General features: G+C 40.9%; 1 protein-coding gene across 1 annotated transcript in view; it reads left to right on the top strand.

Moving 5' to 3' along the window:
- Positions 1 to 27925, top strand: part of gabbr2 (gamma-aminobutyric acid (GABA) B receptor, 2) — a 241708-nt gene that overhangs the window by 56360 nt on the left and 157423 nt on the right. Inside the window, exon 2 of the mRNA XM_077196192.1 lies at positions 5251 to 5388. Coding sequence (XP_077052307.1) covers positions 5251 to 5388 — 138 coding nt within the window. The remainder of the gene's footprint in view (positions 1 to 5250; positions 5389 to 27925) is intronic.

Below are 27925 nucleotides of genomic sequence, written 5' to 3'. Positions count from 1 at the left end.
TCAAGTCACCTTCATTTATATAGCGCTTTTAACAATATGGACTGTTTCAAAGCAGCTTTACAGTGATAATAGGAATTTAAAGTAACAGAGATTGTTTTGGCTTTACAGCAACTCTAGAATAAAGTTATTGTCCAGCTAAAGTTAGTTTTGATATATTCACTTCTGTCGCAACGATCATTAGTTATTAACTTAGGGGCCGCTAACACGACACCGTTCTAACAGAAAACCTTTAATGCGTTCCAGCCGCTCATTTGCATAAAACAGTCCCTGGTGGCTCTGAGAATATTTTATCGCTTCCCCGTAACCACGTGAATCGGAATTATCCCGAAAGCGTTTTATCATTTACTAGAGGTACTGAATTTTTTTTTAAATTGTTGCTCTCTGTTTAAAAATGCTTAATACATTTGAATGAATTATTTCATGTTTGAATGACTGCTTCAATTATTCACTCATAAAGACTTCAAGGCCCTGTTTCACAGACAGGACTTAAATTAAGCCAGTATAAGGCCTTAGTTCAATTAGGGCATTTAAATAGCTTTTACAAACATGCCTTCGAGAAAAAAAAAACATTACTGGTGTGCATCTTGAGAAAAAACAACTTATTTTAAGAAATGTCAGTGCAAGTTGCTTTCAGTTAAAACAGCTCAAACCTGCATTTTAGTCTTGGAATAGGCTTAAATCTTGTCTGTGAACCCCGGGGCAATTTTTCATTACTGGAATAATCAGCGTTTTTGAACGAATGTTTTGAATGAATGATTATATGACAAATAACCGAACTTGTCGCCACCTAGTGTTGTAACGATGCAGTTGATACAATCGTTATTTGAAGCGCAAAGTTATTTTCAAAAGGTGATTTGCTCTATTTTGATCGCTACCGTAGACATCAATGTTTATAACCGAACTATAAACTTTTTTCCCAGTACCTCTGTGATAATTCCAATCTTTGCAACAGAGAGATAATGATACTGTGTGATTGAAAAGACTGTTTGTTAAAACATTTCATACCGCAGATTTGAATGTTCAGGTGAGACTTTGTCAAAGGTTAAAGACACAGGCGAATGGTTGTCATTTAGAAATAAGATCGCATGGGTGTTTGAATTGAGATTGCAATGTTTTTATGATTAATTGGATAGCTCTACAACAGATATACACAGCAAATGAGCAAATCAAGCTAGTGAATGATCTGACGAAAGCATGTTTGTTTATGGTTTTGTTCATAGAGATACAGTTAAATTACGTACTAATGCTTCCATAAAATAACCAGTCTGTTATAGTGAGTATTTCCTGAGGGAACTAGTATCACATAAAATGTTTTTCCAGTAGTATATATTTGGTGTGTTCATAAGCATCCACTGAATCTACACATAATCGTGCTTCAGAGCTTGGCTTTATACTTTTTCCTTTTTCCAACTCATCTACTGGAGGTCTAGAGTCCGATCACAGGCGAGATGGTGTGTAGACAGCAGTAAGTCTTGTGGTCACTGTGCTGACCTGACTTACCATGCTAATAGCTTAAATGACAGGACTTTGGGCCTCAGTCTTATAAACACAGAATTGCCCTCTGATACTCCTGTTGAGCAGCCTGCCCAAGATAACCGTTTGATTACAAAACTGCTAAATTGATCCAGATAGTTAAAGGAATGTTCTATGTCCAGCATTTGTGGCATACACCGAAAACTACAGAATTTTTTCCTTTTCTTTTTTTTTTTTTTTTTTACCCAGACACTTATAATGGAACTAAACAGAATAACCCACGTAAACCCTGACAGGATGATTCTGACCTTGACATCTAGCAGAGGAGGATTTTGTAAACATTAAGTGTTTTTTTCATGATACATATACCTGACTGTACATTTTCGCACTTTATACACATATACTTTGGAAATGCATAAATACGTTCATGAAATTTTTATTTGCGCTAAATTATTTTATCAGCTTACTTGAAACAAACACAATTTATATATATATATATATATATATATATATATATATATATATATATATATATATATATATATATATATATAAATAAATAATAATAAAAAAAATTGATGGAAAAACAAAAGACCAAAACATTAAATTGTCACCTTGGCAGTAACTGAAGTTTTAGTTTAAGTTTACTAAAATTAAAATGCAATAAATTAAAGCTAAATATTATGTATAATATTAAATTATTTATTTTAAAACACACACACACACACACACACACACACACACACACACACACACACACACACACACACACACACACACACACACACACACACACACACACACACACACACACACACACACACATATATATATAGCATCATATTATTCTGTTGAAACCCAGAATATTCATTTTTGAAGAAGCATTAGTGACTAAATCCACTGTTGTTATGTTGTTAAAATGTTTTTACAAGTATACTTTATTTTTTTTAGATAATGAATATATTCATTAAATTGATTTGCAGTGATGTGGTTGTGGTGGCCAGTTGTTGTGAAGTCTGTCAGTCTGACAACAAGTCTGTCAGTCTGACAACAACTCTGTCAGATCCATAATTAAGCCCTCGAATGTTAGCTCTGAATACTGATTATGATTAATAGCCCTATGATTGTAGCAGCCAATCCATGCTATATCTATCAATACCGGCCTCACTTTCTCCTTCATTTAGCGTTCAAAGTGTGGAGTGTGTTCCCATGACAACACGGTCAAAGCCTGCTCGGCAGATCGTGGATGTGCACCTTATAAGGCAAACGACCACGTTGTGATTGTTGGTATTCAAAGGTGCCTTGATTTTAGTGCAGAATGTGTTTCAGTCACATGAGCACCACAATTTCGAGGTCAATTACCTCACATCTCATTCAGCTTGAATGTTCAGGAATGGTATTTGTATCTAGAGCTTCATTACAGACTGAATGATCACAGGTATGGTTGATGACAACAGTCTTGGTCAGTAGGTTGAAATAAAGCATAAATTGACTGTTGTTGATGATGTGTCTAGTTAAATGTTGTCACACCGATTCATTTTCACATTGGTCAAGGTGCTTACCTGTTCATCACTTATTACAGCATATTTCACTCCTGACACACTACATCTGCTGTAATCACATCTTGTTGGAGATCAGACAATTTTTCGTTAAACAATAAAAAAAAGCCTGCTTTGCCCTTATGCCCGGTATACATTGTACCAATTTGAGCTGTCCCAGATGAAAGATGACCAATCTTGGCGATTTCTGTGGTCGTGGCTCCTAAACTGAGGTCCTACGTGAGAGAGGTTCAAAGAGGTTCGTTGTTACGGTCTTGGGACCAAAGAGAGCCTGGGATCATTTTCTGTAGCCTGCGATAAATTTATCATGATCATCTCACAGTGTGTTTGCTGTTACGACCTATGTCTACTGACTAGCCAATAAAAATGCAACATGAAATGCCATATTGATCAACGCGACATGGCGCAAAAATTTTGGAATGCCAAGTTGGCCTTTTTTCCCTTGCCATGACCTTTTCCATATATCTAATGTTTTGCTTCCTCCTCTTTTTTCAGCGCACATAAAAACCACAATTGCCAAAGTGCGAGTTCATCTTTCTCACGTCTCATGACGTTTTATTCTTCTACACTAACTTGAGTCGTAGCCTACGATTCAATAGGTGTCATCACCGTACAGTCTACATATCATGCCCGATTTTATTAGATCCATATCGTACAGTGTGATTTTTTATGATCTTATGGGGTTGCTGAAATTGCACAGTCTGTAGCAGGCATTAGTGTTTTCATGGCTACTGATGTCCAGAATTAAGTGAATATGGAGGAAATATGCAAATGAGATATTTTAAAAGCCTGCTGTTTTATTCAGCATTATGAACAGCATCACTTCAATCGACTCACCCTGCAGTGCCTCATCTCATATTCCTGTCTTCATACGCCACAGTCTATTTTCAACACTTCTATTTCTGACTCTGAAGCTCACTGGCTAGTGAATACTACCAAGTGCGATGGGGTGTCAGAAATAGAGATGTACGTCTGTTGTATCATCATTGGTTGTTGGCCAGAAATATCCACCACATAAATGCTCTAATAAAGGCATTCTGGAAACAGAAGCGTCATGCTTGTTCAACCTGATGGATCAGATTTTTTAACAGTAAATTAAGCTGCACAATTATTTTAGGTAAAAAAAACAGTGTTTGTCTGAAGTCTCTGAATTTGGCCAGTCCAATCGAGATGCATTTTCAACACATTTGTTTTCAACTAAAAATCCAGTCAGCATTTACACATTTTATGTTGCTCCAAACTTGTATTATTTTTCCTGTGAAGCACGATTGTAGTATTTATCAAAATATCAAAGCTTACTCATTTACACACTATAAAAATACATTAGCCCCTGGCTTCACAGACAAGGTTTAAGCCTAGTCCCGGACTAAAATGCATGTTTGAGCTGTTTTAACGGAAAGCTAATTGCACGGACATATCTTAAAATATGTGACTGCTGTTGTTGTCTCAAGATTTATACCAGTAATGTTTTTTTTTTCTAAGTACTTAAATGTCCTAATTGAACTAAGGACTAATCCTGGCTTAATCTAAGCCCTATCTGTGAAACCGGGCCTGAATCTTAAAACCGAAATATGTTCTTAAATTGGTTAAAACAAGACAAGAAGGCGCTTTAGCAAGCAAGGTCAAAAGGCAAGAGGAAATTCTTGACTGGGTCACTGTGTGTAGTGTTGAGACATTTCTGGTTATGACCAGGATTGAGTCAGATCAAGCTGACTGCTGTTAATTGACCTTCGGAAGTATTTACTAGGGACAGAAATATCATTACCAACATCAGAAAATCAAATAAAACAGTTAGGGGCTCACATCACAATCAATAGCCCTGCTACATCTTTTCTTTCCTTCAGCTCGTCTACAGAGCCAAGAGCGTTGCCATAGTGATATGAAATAGGCGCATAGTGCCGCAGCAGTAGGGCTCTCCTGTACATCAGACCATGTTTTCACATTCAGAAATTCGAGGTCCATGTTTTCTTTCCTCCATTTACATTCTTCCATTACACCATATTATGAAAGAAACATGCATTTTTGATTATGCAATATGGTTGTACATGAGGAAGATATATTAGGAAAAAGCTCTCAAGATTGAAACCTGCTTTTAAAATGAATGAATTGAGAGCAGTTACACCTGCTTATGTCACTACAATTGACTTCACTATTCTATGTACAGTATATTTATAAACTGAGTTAATTTTCCTTTTCCCCTCCCTTTTTCTTTCTTCAGTGCGACAATGCAAAGGGATTGCGGGCCTTCTTTGATGCAATCTGCTACGGTCCGAAACATTTGATGATCTTTGGAGGAGTGTGTCCATCAGTGACTTCAATCATTGCTGAATCGTTGGAGGGGTGGAACCTCGTGCAGGTTTGTGCAACAGCCAAGATCTGCTTCATAAAATCGGCAATGTGATTATTCATTTGCATATCATTTCTCTTTTTCCTTCAAAATGCCATGTTTCGTGTGCTACCCTGAGAGAGTTTACATACTTGAAGAATGCGTGCCATATATTTGCACTAATGATTTTTCTCTGTGAATTAAATAAATGCTACTACAGTATCTTAAATCAAAAGGTTGGCAAAGCCAGGCCAGAAACGTAATCCAGTGCTGATAAAAACTGGAAAAAATTAGTAAACTTCCCAGAGACTTCTGTCTTGAGCAGGCCCGCAGGGGTGTTTAGTGTGTAAATTCTGTGATTTTAACAGGAAGTCAGCGTTCGGTTACTAAGGCTATCTCCCCCTCTTGTTTGCAATATCCAGTGATATCTCTAATCTGTGTATTAGCACATCACCGACAAAAGTAGTACACTCAGGTAGCCGCCGGCACACATGGCTCGAGGAAGTAATGTAGTTAAAATCTCTCTGATGTTAGGCTTGGAGGACTATAAAAGAATTCCACTGAGGAATCTCCTCCGGGCTCAAACGCTTTCACTTTTGTGTTGGCATATGTGTGGTCGGCCTCTAAGCCAGCTGACATTTCACCAAGAGAACCTGGCAAATTTCCACAACTGTTCCACAAAAGCGGCCGATTTCCATGAGAGGAACAGAAATTTGCGATAACGTACATCGCTCCAAGTTGGAAAAAAGGGCACAAACACCTAAAAGAGCTGAGAATTGATTTAATACGTGATTTAAAAGAGAGGATGTCATTATTCTTGTGTTGTATGTATGTATGTATGTATGCATGTATATATATATATATATATATATTTATATATATTTATATATATATATATATACTGTATATTATGACCATTTTTCACCCTCTCTTAGAATTAAACAGGCAGTTTTTTGGGCCATGTTAACCAGCCACTTAGTGTTACCTCACCGTGACCGGACATACCAGATCTCTGGGTCACCTTGATTTTGCCAAGTAAGACATGTTCCAGGATCAACATTCCTGTCCGGAAATTTAGTCCTAACCCTATCCCTACCCCTAAACCTAACCCAACCCATAACTTATCCCTAAAACCAGAGGTTAAATGATATATGAATAACATTAATGTAAAAACACTAAACCCTGATTGTAAGCCTAAACTTGACAAAAACTGTAAATTGTCTCTAAAATCTGATTGGTTGATTGGAATGTTGTTCAAGGATGAACAAAGATGTTGATCCAGAAACATGTTTCATTTGGTGAGATCATGTTCACCAGATCTCTAAATACCGACCAGGTGCGGTTGGCGCTTAAATGTGGACGGATTTGATGCCAGAAAATTTCAGAAGTTCTGAATGAGTTTTTTGTGCAGGTTAGATTCTTCTCAGGAGGTGAAGTTTGGAGTTATGTTTCCTAGTGTTCTAACTCTTTTATCTCAAAAGATTAAGGAAAGATTGATTACTTGTGATATGACCACTTAAATGTTCATGTGAATCCATTAGTGTAATAAAATAGAATTTATATTTGTGCAAAAATTGTTCATTTAAGGGGCTCAGATTTTGTCACTAGGGCAGTACCCATAAAGGGACAACTTTTTATCTTATGTACCCCTGAAAAGTTCAATACCTTAAAGGGTACAACTCTGATGCACTAATATGCATTTTAGGGGTAGATAAGGTTGTTCAATTAAAAGGTATGATTTTTGCACAGTGAATAGAAATATCATAAAATGGAAAATAAACATTGCCATTTCTCTAATTAATGTATTTGTGATCTTAGACTGGTCTTGCCTTCCTGAGGATAATCTTACAGAATTCCTAATCTCCCATTAACCCCAGATTAATAGATCTCTAATTAGTCAGTGTGATGGAAAGCGAACACATCCACAATGGGATTAGCGGTGACACGCCTCAGAAAGACTTTTATTTGACAAAATAAAACTACCAAAGGGAAGTGAGGGAGCCTAATGTATGGTGTAATGAAATTCCAAAGGGCAAAGATGAAAACGGGACAGCAGGTCCAGGGGTCTGGGGTCACATAATGTATTCAATGCCGGACTCTCTTCAGTGGTGAAGAGAAGCAGTTTTATGGCAGCAGTGACCAGGCAATAAGCGCTAGGTGCAACTCATTACTCTCTTAGCAGCACTTCCTTTTCCGCGCCCCTCCTCTTGGCGCACTGTGGTATTATGAGGCGGGATGGAGAACAGCAGAGTGGTGCCAGAACGCTGATGGCTGGAGATTTTTTTTTTTTTTTGTGGTCACACCTGCTGATCCGTTTCATAAGAGCGAAAGAGACTAAATGAACATTGAGGAGACCTATTCTTCAGATTATCAAAAACCACATCTTTCATCTTTAAAGCTTAGATTCTGTACCTTTATTTTTCATTTAAGCAATGTGTTTATTGAGAATGGGAAATGGTGGCTGGTTGATGGATTGTGTAATTATATTTAATGAAAGCATGAGAGCCAAAAACTAGAGTGGCAGCGAACACGGTTGTGTTTTCACCAGTAAAATTTTACGCACGTGTTTGAACCTCCAGAGATGTGCCAACATGCAAACAGCCCTAGAGTAAACTTTTGACCTCAAGAGCCATTGAAATCTGTTAGGATGTCAGTTTCTACAGGCATTCCTCTCCTGCGTACTGTGTAATTAAATAGTGCTGAGCTTTCTTTGTGCTTCTCGAATCATCACTTGGTATTCAGTGGTTCTGAATGGCTCCTCTGTTATGAAGTGGGTTACATCAGTGCTTGCAATGTGCAGAGATATTAACATCTATGTGCTTTGACTCGAGTGCTTTGAATCAAATTGAATGTCACCCAGACTGTGGGAGAATGATTATTTTGAGCTGAGGCATTCCTTTCTCCCTAAGCGCTCGGATGATATCGTGCCCTCGTGCGATATGCATCTTCCATATAGCAGGGAAAACGATAAACAAGAGAGAATGCCATTTTCTACTAATGAATAATAGGGAGGCCTTTTTAAAGGCTGGACTCACAGGTGCTGTTTGTGAAGTTATTATACTGTTAAAGTAGTCCCTATTCTATCTCTGATGAAGATAACAATGCTCACAACATCATAATAAAAGTGAATAGATGAGATTAAGCATATTGCATGCATTGATATGCAATGCCAAGGTGCAATTAGACATTTAGTTGCATAAGTAACTGCAAACCTCCCTTGATATAGAAATGAGCATACCTGCAGGAAAGAACAATCACAAATTAGATCTGGTTAATGTCTCAGATGCTTCATCTCAAATAAAGAGCGAAAGGAGGCTTCTGCTGAAATTTCAAAAGAGATAGCAACACTAACAGGGATTCCATGCTCATAACATTTCTATGCACATAAATGCACATAAAAAAACTTGAGGATGAATACATTTTTATTTGGCAAACAATAATGAAATATTTATTGAATAAATTCCTAGCTACACGTAAAAAAAAAAAGTGACTTTCCCATGTGACTTTGATTGCTAGCATTCACATCTTGGATGGCAACATGTCTCAATCTGTGCTCAAAGTAAATCCTTTTGAAAAAGTAGTGTGCTTAATTGTATTGAATATGCACTTGTAGTGTACTTCGAATCTTAGAAGTATGTTTAAAAATACTGTATTTGCAGATAATATATGAATAAAAAAGGCCATTTAAATGTACTTAAAGAGAGTACACTTTCATGAGTATGCTTCTTAAAATATTAACTTAAAATGTAATATTAAATAACACTAATATTATAATTAAGTACTTCACATGTACTGTAGTTAGTATGTTACTCAACGCATCAAAGTAAGTACCTTTAATAAATAAATAACAATGACAAAGAATTAGTAAAACATATTCATTTAAAATGTACTTTAGAGTCAAAGGTTTAAAAGTATACTTACAGGTAAGTGTGTTGAATGTACTAAATTGCAACTTCACCATTACAAGTGTGTAATTACAAATATATTTAAATACATGACATACATGTTTTAGTGAACTATAAATGATTGGCGGTACACTTTAGAGTTTTTCTGAGTCGCTTTGGTGCATTTCTCAAATCATCCTTAATATTTGCAAAGAAATATGTGCATTCCCAAAACAATTCGTACAAACAGCACCACACATTGGATTACCTGCAAAAGCCTGTAACTTACTCAAAATCTTTAGTTCATCTCTCAAAAGTAAGTATTTATGTCAATGAACATATCAGTGCCATCAAAAGTCCTTGTGTCATTGTTCACAAACAAGATAGTCAAAATGCTGTTGCCAATAAAACACTGTTAGTGATGTAAACTATGGCAACAGTTTGGATGACAGTTACTGTATTGAAATGTACAAAGCTGCACTTCTTCTGTATGCCATATATTCATTTCAAAAGTACAAATTTACACACTATTGTACGTGAGTTATTGATTGAAAGAGAGGATTCGCAGTTACACTTTTACTAGTGGTCTGACAAAAAAAACAAAAAATATTACAATATTGTTGTGATATAGAAAAGAAAAAGAAATAGGGGCACAAAGGCGAAAATACAACATTAGAAAGGCAAACAAAGACCCCTTAGGCAGAACTTTGCTTTTGCATGCAGGACTGTATATATGCTTGCCAATTGAAGGTTCATGAGATGCAACTTTGAGCTATTTCAGAGAACTGGTTTCTCATTGTTTGATCTACATTCTCTTCATTAGTGAAAGTCAAGATTCACCTGCACGATTCATAAATTCATTTGCACATTTACAAAAAGTCTAATAGAAATGTGTAGAAAATATGCTTGACAGTTTATGACAACTAGATCAACCATTTTGCATTTAATGACTTATACGATGAACTAATGACTAGATGTTTTGAGGGGTAAGACTATTGCACAGAGAACTTTTTTAATACATTTTGAGCAACATGGCATTAGCAACTGATAATGTAGGAAACCGCAGACAATTGTACATAATCAATTGCATGAATGTACCAAAGCAATCTCAACTTGTTCAAAAGAATAAGAAACAGATTTTATGATTTGCACAAGTGACTAGATGATGTGAGGTTGAACAAGTAGTTTTGAGAATTTCATTTCTGATCTGAGAAAAGCACCAAAGCGACTGAGAAAAAATACTTAAGTCCTATAAGTGGGTCAAAAAAGAGAACTCTTAAGGTCAACTTATTACATTTCTAAATTTCAAATATAATATATTTTTAATTGTAAATCTACATGCTATTAGGTGTCCAGAAACATTACAAACATATCCTTAAAAGTACATTATTTTCATAATAAGTACTTTTTTTTAAAGTATGCTAACATGTACTCCTTTTTCACAAGGGGAAAGTTTTTGAATAGATTTCCATTTGAAACATTTCTCATTAAACTTCATATATTTGTTCTCTTTCTGTGTGTAAACAATTTCCTTTTTGTGTCATTTTTATTTTTCCTAAGAGATCTGAAATTTGAGACATTTGAGTTGATACTCAATTGACGTATAACTGAGAACTCAGGGCAACCTATGTGCAATAAAATCTCTAATAAAGTCAAAAATCTCAAATAAAGTCTTGATTCGATAAAAATAAAATAATTAGGCCATCAAGGATTAGTAAAAACTGTTTCTTGCATTATGCTTTTCAACAGTGTCAAAACTACTTGAGGTAGGCCTTCTTTTCATTTTTCATTGTTTGTATTGGGGCAGCCATTTTGTTGATTGAGTATGTTTCTCAGGGGATACTTTGGTAAAGACAACATGGAGGTGCTGCTGTCAAAAGTGTCATTATTTAGTTATAAGTGGTTAGCATACTGATCTCACATGTTTAACTGTGATGCTAATTTGCAAGTTTGAATCTAGCTGATCCTATTCCCGGCTGTTCTCCTCATAAATTCTTGTTCTCTCCACTCCCCTATAAAATACCAAAGCAAAAAGTGAAGTAAAATAATGAAGTTAATGTCTGTCAGTAGCACTTGCTTGATTTGCTAGGCTGATACATTCGTCATGCTTACGTTGATGAAAATCTGTGCCATCACAGCCTCAAAATTAGGCCAAGAGAAGTAAAAATAGACAGTGTTTCTATGATTTAGAGATGCTTACATGGGCGTTTCCTCTTGCTCTTGCATTATTCTTGGTATTGTTGAGATCCAAGCAGTATGTCTTTGAGCCTGTCAGCCTCTCATCTGCTCCCAGCCGAGCATGTGCCAGAACCAGACTGCTGTCGACGTGCTTCAGCAGACGCCATCTTCCTCTTTGACGTCAACTACAGGAGTGAGAAGAACAGCCAACTCCCAAAGCTGTTTACATATGGCCGCTTCCTAGACTGACAGAGAGAGGTTGGCACACAAAGTTAATGTAAGGCCCACAACTAAGGCTGGGTGGATGCTGTATTGAGAGGATTGATCCTCACATTGGAAAATCGGCCTTTTAAAGTAGTGGTGTTTAATTTATGTAGCATGAAATTGAATGTGTATCATAAACTTTGAAGTGAAAAAGGGATGAAATGTGTTAGCAGATATCTGCAGAGGACAGGAGTTGTTTCTCTTTCCGCTCATCTGAACACAAGCAGAAATGCTCAAAGACACAAGCAGTCACGAACAAGACTCGACAGAGCATATTATGAAATATGCAAATAATAAATATTATTTATATTATTCATATTTTATTATTATATTATTTGTTTTTATTACATTATATATACTATTATATTTATATATATATATATATATATATATATATATATATATATATATATATATTTATAATATATTATTATATTATATTTATGATAATCACTTATTTGTTATAAATAATTGAAGTTAAAAGTTCTTAAATGGTATTTCTTCTGTGATTATTTTTAAATTATAAACAAAAGTTTCAAAAAGTTTGGGGTCAGTGAGATTTTTATTTTTGAGAGAAATTAATACTTTTATTCAGCAAGGATGAATGAAGTTGATCTAAAGGACAATAAATTGCCTACATTTTTTGTGGAAACTGTTACATTTTTCAAAAGTTCAAAAGAACTGCATATATTAGAAATCTTCTGTTACATTATAAATGTCTTTATTTCTGAAGGATCTGGAGTAATGATGCTGAAAAACTTCAGCTATGCATCACAGGAATGAATTTCATTTGAAAATATATTCAAATAGAAAACAGTTATTTTAAATTGTATTAATATTTCATAATATTACTGTTTCTACTGTATTTTTGATCAAATAAATGCAGCCTTGGTGAACGGAAGAGACTTCCAAATTTTAAAAAATCTTGCCGACCCTAAATTTTTGAATATAACCGTAAACAAAAAGTCTAATAATTAATTATACTTATTATATTTTAAAAAAGAATAATGGTTTTCAAATGTAATTAAATGGCCATAATTACCTCTTTTATGTTCAGAAACAACAACAACAAAAAATAATTTAATTGAAGCATTGCTTGAGGAGATATTGGCCTTGATAGAACTTGGTATTGGATCAAAAAGAAAATGAGAGCTATTGCTCATCCTTACCTAAAACCTTTTTGGTTTGTTTGTTTTCATTTGTTTAGTCTGGGAATATGCACAAATGACAGCTTTTTTTAAATATTAAAACAAACTGGCAGGCCAGACAGACAATGTGTCATTGAGCATTTAGATTCTCTCTCTGAAGAATATTTACAAAAATGTCACCTGCCTTTTTGCATTTGCTGGGAGCAGGAAATAAAAGAAGCCGGCAGATTGTTGAATAACCTAAATAATTCAGCTGCTCCAACCTTAATTAATTTAACTTGAAACAATGCAGGCAATAATCATTAGTCCATGTCAAACATGATGCCGGCTCAGTGTTGAACCAGTGAAATTCCTGCTCTCAGCAATGAGGAATTCAAATTGTGCACACGCACATATACACACCTCTCACATTTCGCTGTGGGTGTTGCCGTGATCGGTTTGTGGGTACCATCTGCCCTCAGATTTATGTAACAACTGATCCACGAGCAACTCTTACACATCCTGATTGTGACTCATGTCCCATGATGCCCCAGAATGGTACAGTATTAGTGAGAGGTTCACACTCTCTCTGCCCGCTCTGTTCATAGAGGTCTAATCGAAACGTGTGAGAGGAGGAAACGGAAACTAGGAAAGGAAAATACTGGCAGGTAAAAAAATCTCTAAGAAAGGAGCCTGGGGAATTTTGAGAAAGGAGTAATTTTGCTGTTCAGAAATTTAATTTATGGTTCCATACGTGATAATTTTGTTGCTATTTAAAGGGGTCATGATTTGAGAAATCAAATTTTCCTTGATCTTTTCACATATACAGTAAGAGGTTATTGTACTATTAAAATATCCTGTAGGTTTCAAAACTCAAAACCAAAAACAGCTTTAATTGGTCCAAAAACAGCTTTAATTGAAACCAAGCTCAGAAAACGACTCGTATCTCTCTTACTGCGTAATATCTTACGCTATGGGGAAAACCTCTTTTCCACGAGATATTGAAGCCAAAAATTATCCTTAATTTTGAATTAATGTAAAATGCTGTGCGGCAGCATGCAGACATAGGCAAGACGGCTCGCGTGCCTATTGGCTGCCCTGCGGCAACAGCAGCAGCCTATCGAGAGAGGCCCTGCGTGACGTGATACCCAATGGGGGCGCTTCGCGCCCATTTCGTCACGTCCCGCCAGAATACGCGTGGCCTTGGCCTATAAATACGCTCGACAGGCTGATACAAACTGATTTTCATCTCTTCAGCGAAGCACTACTGCATCGCTGGATCCGGAGTGAGGAGCCGCACCGTTGACAGAAAGCCTTCTGCGGGACGAGCCTTCGAGCCTGAAGCCGCTGGCCTTCACCTCGCCGCCGTACCTGCAACGCTTTCCGGCGTCTATATCCTTTCACTGCTAAGAGTGTGTGTTCGCCGCTGCGACTCACACTCTCACTGTATATCTCTCTCTCTCCTAAAAGAGCTCTGGCTTTTTGTAAAGATGCAAAGATCCTGCGGCTCGTGCCGAGCCACACTCAGCGACGGGGACCGTCATCTGCGCATCCTGCCTGGGTGAGGATAACACGGCTCTCGCGCTCGCTAACGGCGAATGCCCTCATTACGAGCTGATGCCCATGGTGACTCTCAGGACTCGCCTGGCATCCTTCTCAGAGCCTGCTCTTCCGCCCACTGTAGTGCCGTGCCGTAAAAGCGCTGTACTCAGCGGGCCCCCGAGCCTTCTCCAGCCCGTGAAAGCTCGCCGGTTCGACCGCCAGCTTCACTCGAGTCGCTCGAGTCGCTCGCTGACGGACAACAGCCTCCGCGCGCCGCCGCTTCCGCTGTTAATGACGACGAGATAGCTGCATCTGTAGAGAAGGCCAGCTGCTCTATCCTGGCATCGGACAGTGAGGATTGGGCGAGCTCTGTGGACCTCCCTCCCTCTACCCGCGAGTCGTCAGGGAATCGTCAGCATCAAAACCGCGGCGCGGCTAGCTTTCTTTACGTTACAAGAAAGCTACCCCTCCCCCCGTGGACATGCGTCACCGGCGAAATGAGGAAAGAGTGTGTTTTGGTCCCGCCGAGGCCGAACCAATCTCCATTTCTCAAACATTTCTCAGCTCCTCGTAATCTGAGCAGCTGAAAATGTCAATATTGCGGCAATGAGCCTGTTGTATAACACGCACGCCTGCAAACAAATGCCGAAACACACAAAACTGTGATGACGCTCTCAACCCGTGGGCACGCGTCACCGGCGAAATGAGGAAAGAGTGTGTTTTTGTCCCGCCGAGGTCGGACCAATCTCCATTTCTCAAACATTTCTCAGCTCCTCGTAGTCTGAGCGGCTGAAAATGTCAATATTGCAGCAATGAGCCTGTTGTATAACACGCACGCCTGCAAACAAACGCCCAACACACACACAAAACTGTGATGACGCTCTCTTATCTGCACGAGAGACCCGTGTTCGATCCCAGCTCTCGCAGCAGATAAAAAAAAAAAAAAGTCTCGCCGCGGCCAGACTTCCACCGAACTTTCGCTCGTTCAGTTCCAGAAAATATGACTGTTCCACTGTATTTTGCTGTAAACAAGCCGGTACCATGGCCCGCTTCCCTGCACACAAATGCCATTTCCACGGCGACCCAGAAAAATCATATAAGCAGTGTATTTTCTGGTATTCCGGCCACAGCCGATGGTGTTATGAGTGTAATAAAAATGCCCACAGCCCAGTGTTCATTTCTACACACAAACACAGCCCGCCACAGTGCAGGGCTCGCACAAATGAGGTCGACTCATGTCAATTGTGCATTAAATGTAGTGAATGCGCCCACAACCCAGTGCCCACAAACACTACACACTGCATGTACCACGGTTTCTGTAAAACGAAACCAACACACATACAGTCAGCTAAGACCCACGGTGTTTAAGTCTCACCGCGGCCAGACTCCACCGAAACTTCTCGCTCGTTCAATTCCAAACAATGTGACTGTTCCAGTGTATTTCGCAGTAAACAAGCCGGTACCACAGCCCGCTTGCCTGTACACAAACGCCATTTTTACGACGACCCAGATAAATCCCAAAAAAGAGTGTATTTTCTGGTATTCCGACCACGGCCGATGGTGTTATGAGTGTTGTAAGAATGCCCACGTCACAGTGCCCATTCCCACACACAGACACAGCCCGCCACAGTTCAGGGCTAGCACAAATAAAATCGACCCATGTCGATTGTAAAAAAAAAAAAAATTGTGAATGTGCCCCCGGCACAGTGCCCACAAACACTACACGATACTTGTCCCTCGGTTTCTGTAAAAACGAAACCGACACAAATTCAGTCAGCACAAGCCGACGGTGTTTTCTGTGCAGTGAGTGTGCCCGCTGTCCCGCGCCCACATTCCCTCACAGAAACGCTCAACCCCATGGGGTTTGTCCTGCTCGCTCTCTTTCCACAATCTGTTATAGAGAATTCGAGCGCGACCAGGCTGCCTGCCGTGATCGGCGCGCCTCCCGCCTTGCACAATGTAAACACAGTGTTTATGTCTCAGCACACCGAAGCTCTGCGGCCGCCGCTATGCCACGGCCCGAGCCCGGATTTCATTCTACCTCTAGATATTCACGCAGAGGCGTGGGCAAAGCTTCCCGGGGTATCAGAATGGGTGTTGAACACCATAAAAAGAGGCTATTAGCTACAGTTCGCTCGACATCCCCGCCGTTACTCGGCGCAAGTCGAAACCACAGTAAACAATGAAGTATATCATCTACTTCGAGCCGAAATAGCGAAACTGCTGAGCAAAGGGGCCATAGAACCTTTATCTCAGGCTCAGAGCGAAGGGGGGCTATAGAGCAGATATTTTGTGGTACCGAAAAAAGACGGGGGTCTCAGACCCATACTAGATCTGCGACAGCTGAACAGAGTGCTTATGAAGCGCCAGTTCAGAATGCTGACAACCAGGAAAATCCTCGCGCAAGTGCGCCAGGGACACTGGTTTATGTCAATAGATCTGAAAGACGCCTTTTTTCAAAAACAAATAGCGTCACGTCACAGGCGATTCTTGAAATTCGCCTTCGAGGGCCAGGCATATCAATACAGAGTCCTACCGTTCGGCCTATCCCTAGCACCCCGTACATTTACGAAGTGCATGGACGCGGCCCTCGCACCCCTGAGACTTCGGGGCATGCGAGTTTTGAACTACTTGGACGATTGGCTGATTCTAGCTTGATCACATTCAGAGCTCATAGAACACAGAACCACATTACTCGAGCATCTCGAGAATCTTGGTCTCACAGTCAATTGGGCGAAGAGTTTGCTGTTTCCCAGCCAGAAAATCTCTTTTCTGGGAACAGTGCGGGAATCGCTGTCTATGACAGCACGTCTGTCGCCGGAGAGCGAACTGGACATTCAGCGCGCCGCGTAATCCTTTCGCCGCGGCTCTATAGTCCCGCTCAAAAGGTTTCAGAAACTGCTGGGCCTCATGGCCTCGGCATCTTCGGTACTTCAGCTGGGCCTGCTTCGCATACGCCCACTGCAGTTATGGCTGAAAGCGCGAGTTCCACCCCGGGCATCGACCTCTGGTCTGTTTCGCCTCAGGGTCGACATAAAATGCGTTTCGGCTCTGGAACCTTGGAAAATAGCCGACTGGTGTCAGTCAGGCTTGAGTCTGGGGACTCCCTCGAGTGTGTCGGTGGTGTCCACGGACGCCTCCACCTCGGGATGGGGAGCGCTACTCGAGGGCAGACCGTTCTTTGGCCAGTGGTCAGAACGGGAAAAGCTCCTGCACATAAACTGTTTGGAAATGCTGGCAGTCGACAACGCGCTATGGCGCGTTTGTCCCCAGATAAAAGGCCGCCACGTCTTAGTCCGGTCAGACAATATGTCAGTGGTGGCATACATAAATCGCCAGGGTGGCGTCAGGTCCCGAAACCTTTACAGGCTGACGGAACGCCTCCTGGTCTGGGCTCAGCACAACCTGCTTTCACTGAAAGCAGTGCATGTGCCTGGTCGCCTGAATCTGGGACCAGACTGTCTGTCCAGAAACAATGTCCCAGCAGGGGAATGGTCGCCGCACCCGCAGACGATCCAACTGCTGTGGGAGACATTCAGAAGAGCGCAGGTGGACTTGTACGCGTCCCAAGAAAACACTCACTGTCTGAACTTTTTCTCCAAGAGCAGGGATACGCTGGCCCACGTATGGCCCCGCTGCCCCCTCTATGCTTTTCCCCCCATCTCGCTCCTGCGTCAAGTGCTGGAACGAATCAGGGAAAACGGATGCCCATTGCTGCTCGTGGCTCCGCTCTGGACGAACCAGAATTGGTTCCCAGTCCGATTGCGGCTGACCAGCACTGCCCCGTGGCCGATACAGGTGAGGAGAGACCTCCTCTCTCAGGCAAAGGGCTCGATTTGGCATCCTCACCCGGATTTATGGTCCCTACATGCATGGGCCATCAACGGGTACCTGCTAACCTCCCAGAGGGAGTGTTAAACACAATCACGCAGGCTAGAGCCTCGTCTACTAGACGTCTCTATTCCTCAAAGTGGTCAGTGTTCTCTGCCTGGTGTCAAGCTCAGGGCTTTTTCACCCGCAGACTGCGGGGTTACAGAAGTGCTCTCCTTCCTTCAGGAGCTGCTGGATAAGGGCAGAACCCCATCCACGCTCAAAGTATACGTGGCGCCCATAGCGGCGTTTGCAAAACCGACATCTGGCCAGTCACTGGGGAAAAACGACCTGTTCGTGCGATTACTCAGGGGGAACTCGGAGGCTGAATCCTCCCAGACCCCCCTCAGTCCTTGTGTGGGACCTTTCTACGGTTTTTGAAGCCATAAAAGGTGCCCCATTCGAGCCAATCCATTTGTCAGACATGAAACATCTGTCTCTCAAAACGGTATTCCTTATGGCTCTCGCTTCCGTGAAGCGCATAGGGGACTTGCAAGCGTTTTCAGTAAGCGCGTCATGCTCGGAGTTTGGGCCTAATGACTCAAAAGTCATACTCAAACCAATGCATGGGTACGTGCCCAAATCCCTCAACACACCGCTCAGGGCCCAGGTTATTTCCCTGTGCGCCCTCCCGGTTCATGATGAGGAAGATGATGCGAGTCTCCTCTGCCCTGTCAGGGCACTGAGAGCTTATGTGTCCCGCTCGTCTGTCTTCAGACAGACTGAGCAGCTCTCCGTTTTGTTTGGCGGACGCTCCAAGGGACTGGCAGCATTAAAACAGAGCCTATCTAGATGGATAGTCGATGCCATAGCGCTGGCTTACACTTCTAAGGGCCTGCAGTGTCCTTTGGGTGTCAGAGCGCACTCCACGAGGGGCGTGGCCTCGTCGTGGGCGTGGTCTAGCGGGATTTCCTTGCAAGATATCTGTATGGCGGCAGGCTGGGCCTCGCCCTCTACATTTATAAGGTTTTATAACCTAGAGGTTCCCCCCTTACAGGCCAAGCTGCTGTCAGTCTAGAATTCATTACTATCTGCCCCGCTGCAACGGCGCAGAATGCTGAGTTTTGCTTGTGCATCGCTCACTGATCGATAGAACAGCTCCATGTGTGTTGAATAACCTGTACTTATACCCCAGTTCAGGCTGAACACGTTCACTCTGTCTGCGTGAAACACTGTTAACATAACTAGCTCCTGTGGGATACTATTTCATAGGGAATGATGCTTGTAGCCTCTCTTCTCCGACTCTCTGTGAGTCTACGGTGATTATGCACTATATGAGCCCCGGACTACTGCCCTTGGGACTTTGGTGACAGATCCCAGTACGAACGGCGTGTTGCATTGTGTTCCCCATAGCGTAAGATATTACGCACTACGAGAGATACTCTCGTAAGAGAACGTACTCGGTTACTAACGTAAGCTCGGTTCTCTCTAGAGAGGGAACGAGTACTGCGTATCTTGCCGTGCATACAACAGCGCTGGTTCACTTCAGTGATGAAAACCAGTTTGTATCAGCCTGTCGAGCATATTTATAGGCCAAGGCCACGCCTATTCTGGCGGGATGTGACGAAATGGGCGAGAAGCCCCCCATTGGGTATCACGTCACGCAGGGCCTCTCTCGATAGGCTGCTGCTGTTGCCGCAGGGCAGCCAATAGGCGCGCGAGCCGTCTTGCCTATGTCTGCATGCTGCCGCACAGCGTTTTACATTAATTCAAAATTAAGGATAATTTTTGGCTTCAATATCTCGTGGAAAAGAGGTTTTCCCCATAGCTTAAGATATTACGCAGTATTCGTTCCCTCTCTAGAGAGAACCGAGGTTACGTTAGTAACCGAGTACGTTTTGGATTTTGTCACATTATTATGTCATAGTGCGACGAAAGACTGCCTCTGTAGAAGATCAATGCATACTTCTACAATCTACATCACTGCCTCTTTAGCCCCGCCCACCAATTTGCCCATGTCATGTAGGAGACAGACACACAAACACTGGATTACTCCAGCTACAAAAAAAAAGAGATTCCTCTGAGGATCACAAGATGTTTTGAAGTGCCAAGTTGTGGAAAAACACCATCTTTGCATTGCATTTTTCATCTACGTAACAACATATTTTTCATCATCGGAAGTTTTCAAAACAATTCCACACGTGTAATGCCAGTGACATGGAAAATTATTTTAATATGAAAAAAACTGTTACCCAGTCATAGCATTGGCGTTTACTTTCAAGTCTTAATCTTACTTCTACATAGAAGTTTTTTTTTTTTGGCCCTGTGGACTTTAAAAAGGCATGTTTAATTTAATTAATTTGTCTACTAACAATATCCAACAGTGCACTTACAGTGGAGATTTCTGACATTTTGTCACTTTTTCTAAAAATGATTTTCATTACAATAGCATTCCCTCTGCTGATATTATGTAATTAGAAATTATTTTTTTTTCTTAAAAACTATATAATGCCATAATTATTAAATTATTACAAACCATTTCATTATAATTTACAGTTTAAAATTGAAAGTGTGGGTCTGGACCATGGGTAAAAACAATAAAAAATCTATAAAAATACATGCATGGGAAAAGTAGCAAAATGAAATAATAACGGCTTGAGAAAACTGCCCAAGGTTGAAGAAACATAGATGTTGTGCATGCCACTCTTCATTATTTAATGAATGGAGAATATGGCATACAATTAAAGATCTTTGCCAACCAGTCTTGGAAGTGGTCTGCTCCGAAAGTGGACTGGCTTTGTCGATCAATTAGCTGTTAGTAGTGAATATTTCATTATCCACAAGCTATATGCGCATTATAGATCATGTGGGCCAGAAAGGGTTTTTATAGCACCATAAACCTTTCAAAGCATAATGTGTTTGAGCCCGCTTCCCTGTTTTTGAGAAATAATGGCTTCTCTTATAATTTAGAGCAACTACCATCACAGATGTCAATTTTTCTGTTGAACTAAAGCTAAATGAAGGTCTTAAAAACGGCCTCTGCTGGGTATGAGAGAAAAATATGTTTGACATCTCTGTGTTCACTTAGTGTGGATATACTATAAAGACAACAGCTTTGTAATTCTTTAATCACAAGCAGCCTTGATGCAACACTGAGCAATATGAAATGAGAGGCTGAATGTGATCAAATGTAGCGCTGAAGAATTATGAACAACCCGGCAATTCATATTGAACACTGTACAGCATCAGTTGTTCTGTTCTCAGTCGGCTGATAAGCTCAGAACAAGAGATAGTTCCTGCCCTCTCTCTCTCTCTCTCCCTTTCTTTTGCACCATCACTGTTTTATTCTTTTGGAAAAGTAAAGCTAGTTTTGCTGCAATTCCTCAGAGTGCCATAGTAAACTCCTAAATAAAACATGTGCTGGTGCTGTGTGCTGCTCAGCTAACGTCAAACCCTTTCTTGTTCACTATTCATTTTTCATGGCCTCCAAGTTGCAGTAAAATAAAAAAAATCACAGGTTGGGCTGTTTGCAATGGTGTTCGAGGCCATTTGACAAGCATGAACTAAATGAAGGACTGAGTCTGTTAGCGTGGCAACCAAAACTACCTAAAACAGTTAATTTTACTAATCAACATGTGTCAAGTTGAGCCAAGTCCACTTCATTTTTATTGTACAAGTGGATATGTTGTGCTTGAATCTTGTCAAGCATGGAAAAACATCAAGTTATGAATATTAAATGATAGTAAAACTTGCCAACTCTTGGCTCCTCAAACTCAAATTATGTCACTTCCTCTTTATGTACTTTTACAGTTGGTCGACAGGTTCAAGTTGGTCAAGTTGTGTGAGCTGTGCTTCATTTATCATAACACTACAGCTTTTTTTGCCTGGAAAATTTCACAGAAATGTGACCAGACCATTAGTCTAAGTATGATTTTACTGGGTTGGAGCTTCTCTCAGGCTGTTCAAGGATTCAGATAACAGGGATAGAAGAGATATGCTGAGGAAAGCCAATTAGTGTGCACTTTTGCACTACACACATCTCTCGCTCACAAACACAACAAGATTTCCTTTAGAGCCGATGTACTGCTCTGACGAGCGCCTTTGCTTATTTTCTATGTTATTTATGTTTTGTTATTTCTTCATGTTAAATGAATCGGCCTAATGGCTTAAAGACTGTTGTTAACATAACTTGCTGTTGTCTAACTAGTAATTTGTCGCTCACTACTAAAAACAGGACTGTAGAACAGGTCAATGGAAGGTACAGAATATATTTAGGGTAGTCATTGTTTGTCTCATACCTGAGTAGGAAGCGTCGTAGACTAGTGTTTAGCGTACGTGTTCCAGGCGCTTTGCACTGTGGTAAAATTGAGAATTTAGTTTAAATCAGGTTTGAATCTGGACTGTGTAATAGTCTCAAAATTGCTGCCCTGTATTTGTTTTTCTTTAAACATCTCGTTTCCAGTGTTGTAGTCGTGACCGATTCAATCGAGTCAGGATCAGGAACAAAACCAGAAGAGGATCAAGTCCAAATTAAGACCGAGACCCAAAGAGGGTCAAATCTAAGTCAAGACTGAGTCCACATGCTCTTGAGACTATAGCTCAGTTAACACAGCAATCCCGGTAAATTACTGTTGACACAAGCATTCAGTCTTTTTACCGGTAAGAGACCATTCACACATCAGCTCCAAAATACCGGTAAATTCTATGATGTCAATCATCGGAAGTGATTTTTAAACGCCGCGCCGTTTGTCTTCATCCGCCCGCATGAGGAGAAATGCTTTAGTTTCACTATCTGTTCAATTTGACTACTTTTTTTGACGTCTGAGTGAAAGGCATAAGGGGATGATCAAACAGAACGCGTTTTTGCTCTTAAAAACACGAGTCATGCATAATAGTATTCAACTGCAGAGCCGCAGCGCTGATGAATGGGAAAAAAAGCTGCGAGACATGGCGCAACGGTGAAAGATGATCATCTTGCACTTATCTACATAGAAAAAAAAACTATTAAAAATCTTACTGTAAACAGCGCTGAGTAATCACGTCATCTCCATCAGAACTTTATAAATGGCCCAAACCAGACTTCTTACATCAGCGAGTTCTGATTTCATACGTGAGCAAACCAGAAATCTTCATTCCAAATTCACACAGAGTACATTACTGGTAATTTACTGGTAATGTTACAACTTCCCTTACTGGTAAATTGCCAAAACCAATTTACCGGTGTTTTTGAAAAGTTCCTGTTCACACATGATCTCTTACTGGTAATTTACCAGTAAAGGCTGTGTGTGAAATGGGCTTATGACTATGATCTTGGACTCGAGAGCCAAGAACACCATGAAAATATGGTCTTGGCAATGTTGTTATTGTTAACTAAAACCTTGTCTTGTCAACTAACTGACATAAAATAAGTTTAAATAAAACTAATAATAAAAATAAAGCTTAATAGAAATAAAAGTTAGAGTGACTAAAGCACATAACAAAATTACTAAAACTTAAACAAAAAATAGAATGAAAACTGAAAATATTAAAATAAAATTTAAATTAAAAATATTAATACATTTTGTATAAGTACATAAAGAATGCTAAAATAGCACTGGTTCCTGCACAATGACCAAGATGATGAAAATCAAGCCACAAGTCTGAGTCCAAGTCCATATTTTGGTCCTGTCATGGAGGCATAACATTATGTAATTAACATGGGTTGCTAATGCCTTCATTTGAAGGTTTCACTGTGGCAATAGTACAAAGAATCAGAATAGACAGCAACGAGAAAGTGCTTGTGCACTTTACATATGTGAGCTGCACTGTATCTGCAGGCGCTCCCAGCAGTGATATCTCTCTGAGTTTGCACTCAGTCTGAGAGCAGTGTGTCCAGTTTACACTCATTAGCCACATTAGCAGCCTCCCTGCTGTGCCGCCCTGCGCTCTGTTCTCAATACGACAGCGTTTACCCTAAACTACAGACATTGCTATCACACAAATGAGTATTATATACATGACTGGTTATTGTGATGATTACATGGCCGCCTGTGCTCTGTAAAACAGCAGAAGGATGTACCACATTCGATGTCAAATCAAAAAGCATTTCATATGGAAGCAATGGTTTTCAAGCCTTTTCCTCGAGGCCACTGATGATTGTCTGACTTTATTTAGATAATGTATTATTAAAATGTAAGTGCAGTAGACATGGATGAAAGATCCAGTGTCATACATTTTCAGCCTTGTTCTAGTATTGGATTTTTTTTTTTTTCGTCTTTGAGATTTTTTTTTATTTAGGTCACATTTTCTGCACCGCTTTGAAGAGCTGGGGTATGAATTATTTACTGGTGGAAAAATGACTTTGAACAAGGAAATACCATGATGAAGGGATCCTGTGATTATTGCTTTTCCAAAATAAATGTGCTTTAATTACACAAAATGGAATGTGTTTACATGTCATGTGATCTGTTAGACCTTTCTGGGCACAGTGCTTGTAGGGATGTCAGTTACAGTCTTTCATGTGTGTTATTTATATGATCACTTAAATTGCATGTATTTGTTTTTGAGGGCATTTATTTGAAGAATAGTAGAGGATAAAAATAATCTCGGGAGACTAGAGTATATACATACTAAATAAAAATACATTTTTTGAACTGAGTATATGTATATCGAAAACCAGTCAGTATCTGGTGTGACCACCAATTTGCCTCACGCAGTGCAACCTGAGTTGATCAGGTTGTTGATTGTGGCCTGTGGAATGTAGGTCCACTCCTCTTCAATGGCTGTGCGAAGTTGCTGGATATTGGCAGGACCTGGAACATGCTGTCCTATATGCCGATCCAGAGCATCCCAAACATGTTCAAAGGGTGACATGTCCGGTGAGTAAGCTGGCCATGCAAGAACTGGAATGTTTGTAGTTTCCAGGAATTGTGTACAGATCCTTGCAACATGGGGCCGTGCCTTATCATGCTGCAACATGAGGTGATGGTCGTGGATGAATGGCACAACAATGGGCCTCAGGATCTCGTTACGGTATCTCTGTGCATTCAAAATGCCATCAATAAAATGCACCTGTGTTCGTTGTCCATTACATACGCCAGCCCATGCCATAACCCGACCGCCACCATGGCCCACTCGATCCACAACATTGACATCAGCAAACCGCTCACTCACACGACGCCATACACGCTATCTGCCATCTGCCCTGTACAGTGAAAACCTGGATTCATCCGTGAAGAGAACACCTCTCCAAAGTGCCAGATGCCATTGAATGTGAGCATTTGCCCACTCAAGTCGGTTACGACAACGAACTGTAGTCAGGTCGAGACCCCGATGAGGATGACGAGCATGTAGATAAGCTTCCCTGAGATGGTTTCTGACAGTTTGAGCAGAAATTCTTTGGTTATAAAAACCAATTGTTGCACCAGCTGTCTGGGTGGCTGGTCTCAGACGATCCTGGACATTCCTGAAGTCAGCATGCCAATTGCACACGCCCTCAAAACATCTGTGGCATTGTGCTGTGTGATAAAACTGCACAGTTTAGAGAGGCCTTTTATTGTGGCCAGCCTAAGGCACACCTGTGCAATAATCATTCTGTCTAATCAGCTTCTTGATATGCCACACCTGTGAGGTGGATGAATTATCTCGGCAAAGGAGAAGTGCTCACTAACACAGATTTAGACAGATTTGTGAACAATATTTGAGAGAAATAGGCCTTTTGTGTACATAGAAAAAGTCTTCATGAGTTCAACTCATGAAAAATGGGAAAGAAAAATGGCGTTTATAATATTATTCAGTTTATATATATATATATATATATATATATATATATATACAAGGGTGTATATGTACACCCTATACCTATACCAAAATTAATTTAAAATATATTTATTTCATACTAAGTATACTACAAATCATTAACATATTTACTGACGTATCACTTGAGACTTACTGACTAATTATAATTAAACTTTACTTTGAGTAGTTCTTTATTGCACAATGCACATTTCTTAAAGGTCCCCGGACATGGGGTTATTTTATTATTTTATAATGTTTCTGTGACGATCTGCAGCTGGAGTGCCCGCTTGAGCCTCTGGAGGGCACTCCTTCCTAGTTTATTGTTTCCATTATGTTTCACCCTGGACTGATTATGGTTTATTTGTTGCACCTGTTTTAGATTGAGCGTCCCTGATTTAAGCCGGAGTTTTCCCTTTGTTCAGGGCTCAGTATTGTAAGTGTTTGTATGTGTCTGACTGCATTACCTAGCCTTGTTCCAGTTTCCTTGTATTTTAGTGTTTCGGTTCCTTGATTATCTGCCTGTTCCCGGTTTCCCGTTTGCCTTATCCCTGCACGGATTTGATGTTTGTTTGGACTGCTTACCTGGTTTTGACCCCTGCCTGTTTCCTTGTACCTGTCTCTGGATTCTCCTCTTAATAAAGCCTGCGTTTGGATCACCTCTGTCCATGTTCCATGTGCAGTTTCATGACAGAATACTGAGACACAACTGATCCAGCGGCTGAGAGGAACACGGACCTCGATATGGATCCCACAGCGCAGATCGTAAGCCTCCGTCAAGGAGAACGTCCTCTCAAGGTTTTTGTGACAGATTTTTTGAAGCTCTCTCGTCAGTCCTACTTGAATGATTTCTGTTTGATGATGCTCTTTCGGGGAGGACTGTCTGAACCGCTCGGCTCTGCTATACTATTTCCGTGTTCAAGCTGGACTCTAACCCAATATATTGACCTGGCCCTTTCCATGAGCGGTTCGGCTTTTACTGTGGATTTTTTGAAACTTTTGCTTCACAAAGGACCCGACGATTCGCCACTTTACAAGGTACCCACTGAATCCACGCATCAATTGTCTCCCGGTGAACCAGCGCATCACACGTGCTCCGCCGAGTTTGCGCTACATGAAAGCCCAGTTGAACCAGCGCTTCGTAAAGGGTCCGCCGTATCCACGCAACATGTGAATCCCGACGTTCTAACACTTCACGTAAGCTCCGTTATATTCCTGCCTCAAGAGTTTTCTACTGAGTCTGAGCGCGTGCCAGCTGAATCAAGTGAGTCAAGTGAGTCAAGTGCCGAGTCAAGTGAGTCAAGTGCCGAGTCAAGTGAGTCAAGTGCCGAGTCAAGTGAGTCAAGTGCCGAGTCAAGTGAGTCAAGTGCCCAGTCAAGTGAGTCAAGTGCCGAGTCAAGTGAGTCAAGTGCCGAGTCAAGTGAGTCAACTGCCGAGTCAAGTACCGCCGAATCAAGTGAGTCAAGTGCCGCCGAATCAAGTGAGTCAAGTGCCGCCGATTCAAGTGAGTCAAGTCCCGCCGAGTCAAGTGAGTCAAGTGCCGCCGAGTCAAGTGAGTCAAGTGCCGCCGAGTCAAGTGAGTCAAGTGCCGCCGAGTCAAGTGAGTCAAGTGCCGCCGAGTCAAGTGAGTCAAGTGCCGCCGAGTCAAGTGAGTCAAGTGCCGCCGAGTCAAGTGAGTCAAGTGCCGCCGAGTCAAGTGAGTCAAGTGCCGCCGAGTCAAGTGAGTCAAGTGCCGCCGAGTCAAGTGAGTCAAGTGCCGCCGAGTCAAGTGAGTCAAGTGCCGCCGAGTCAAGTGAGTCAAGTGCCGCCGAGTCAAGTGAGTCAAGTCCCGCCGAGTCAAGTGAATCTAGTACCAAGTCGAGTGAATCAAATGAGTCGAGCCAAATGAGTGAATCCAGTCAAGTCAGTGTATCAAGCCCAGTGACTCGCCGTCGCAGGAGGAGGAGGACTCGTTTGGTTCGCCAGGCTCCGGTGGGTGTTCCCAGACTC

Source organism: Siphateles boraxobius, unplaced genomic scaffold (assembly GCF_051911475.1).
Source record: "Siphateles boraxobius isolate OS27281-9 unplaced genomic scaffold, OSU_SipBor_1 35, whole genome shotgun sequence".
In the NCBI taxonomy this organism is placed as follows: domain Eukaryota; kingdom Metazoa; phylum Chordata; class Actinopteri; order Cypriniformes; family Leuciscidae; genus Siphateles; species Siphateles boraxobius.
Note: the sequence above shows the minus strand (reverse complement) of the source record. Positions and strands in the feature narration are given on the sequence as shown.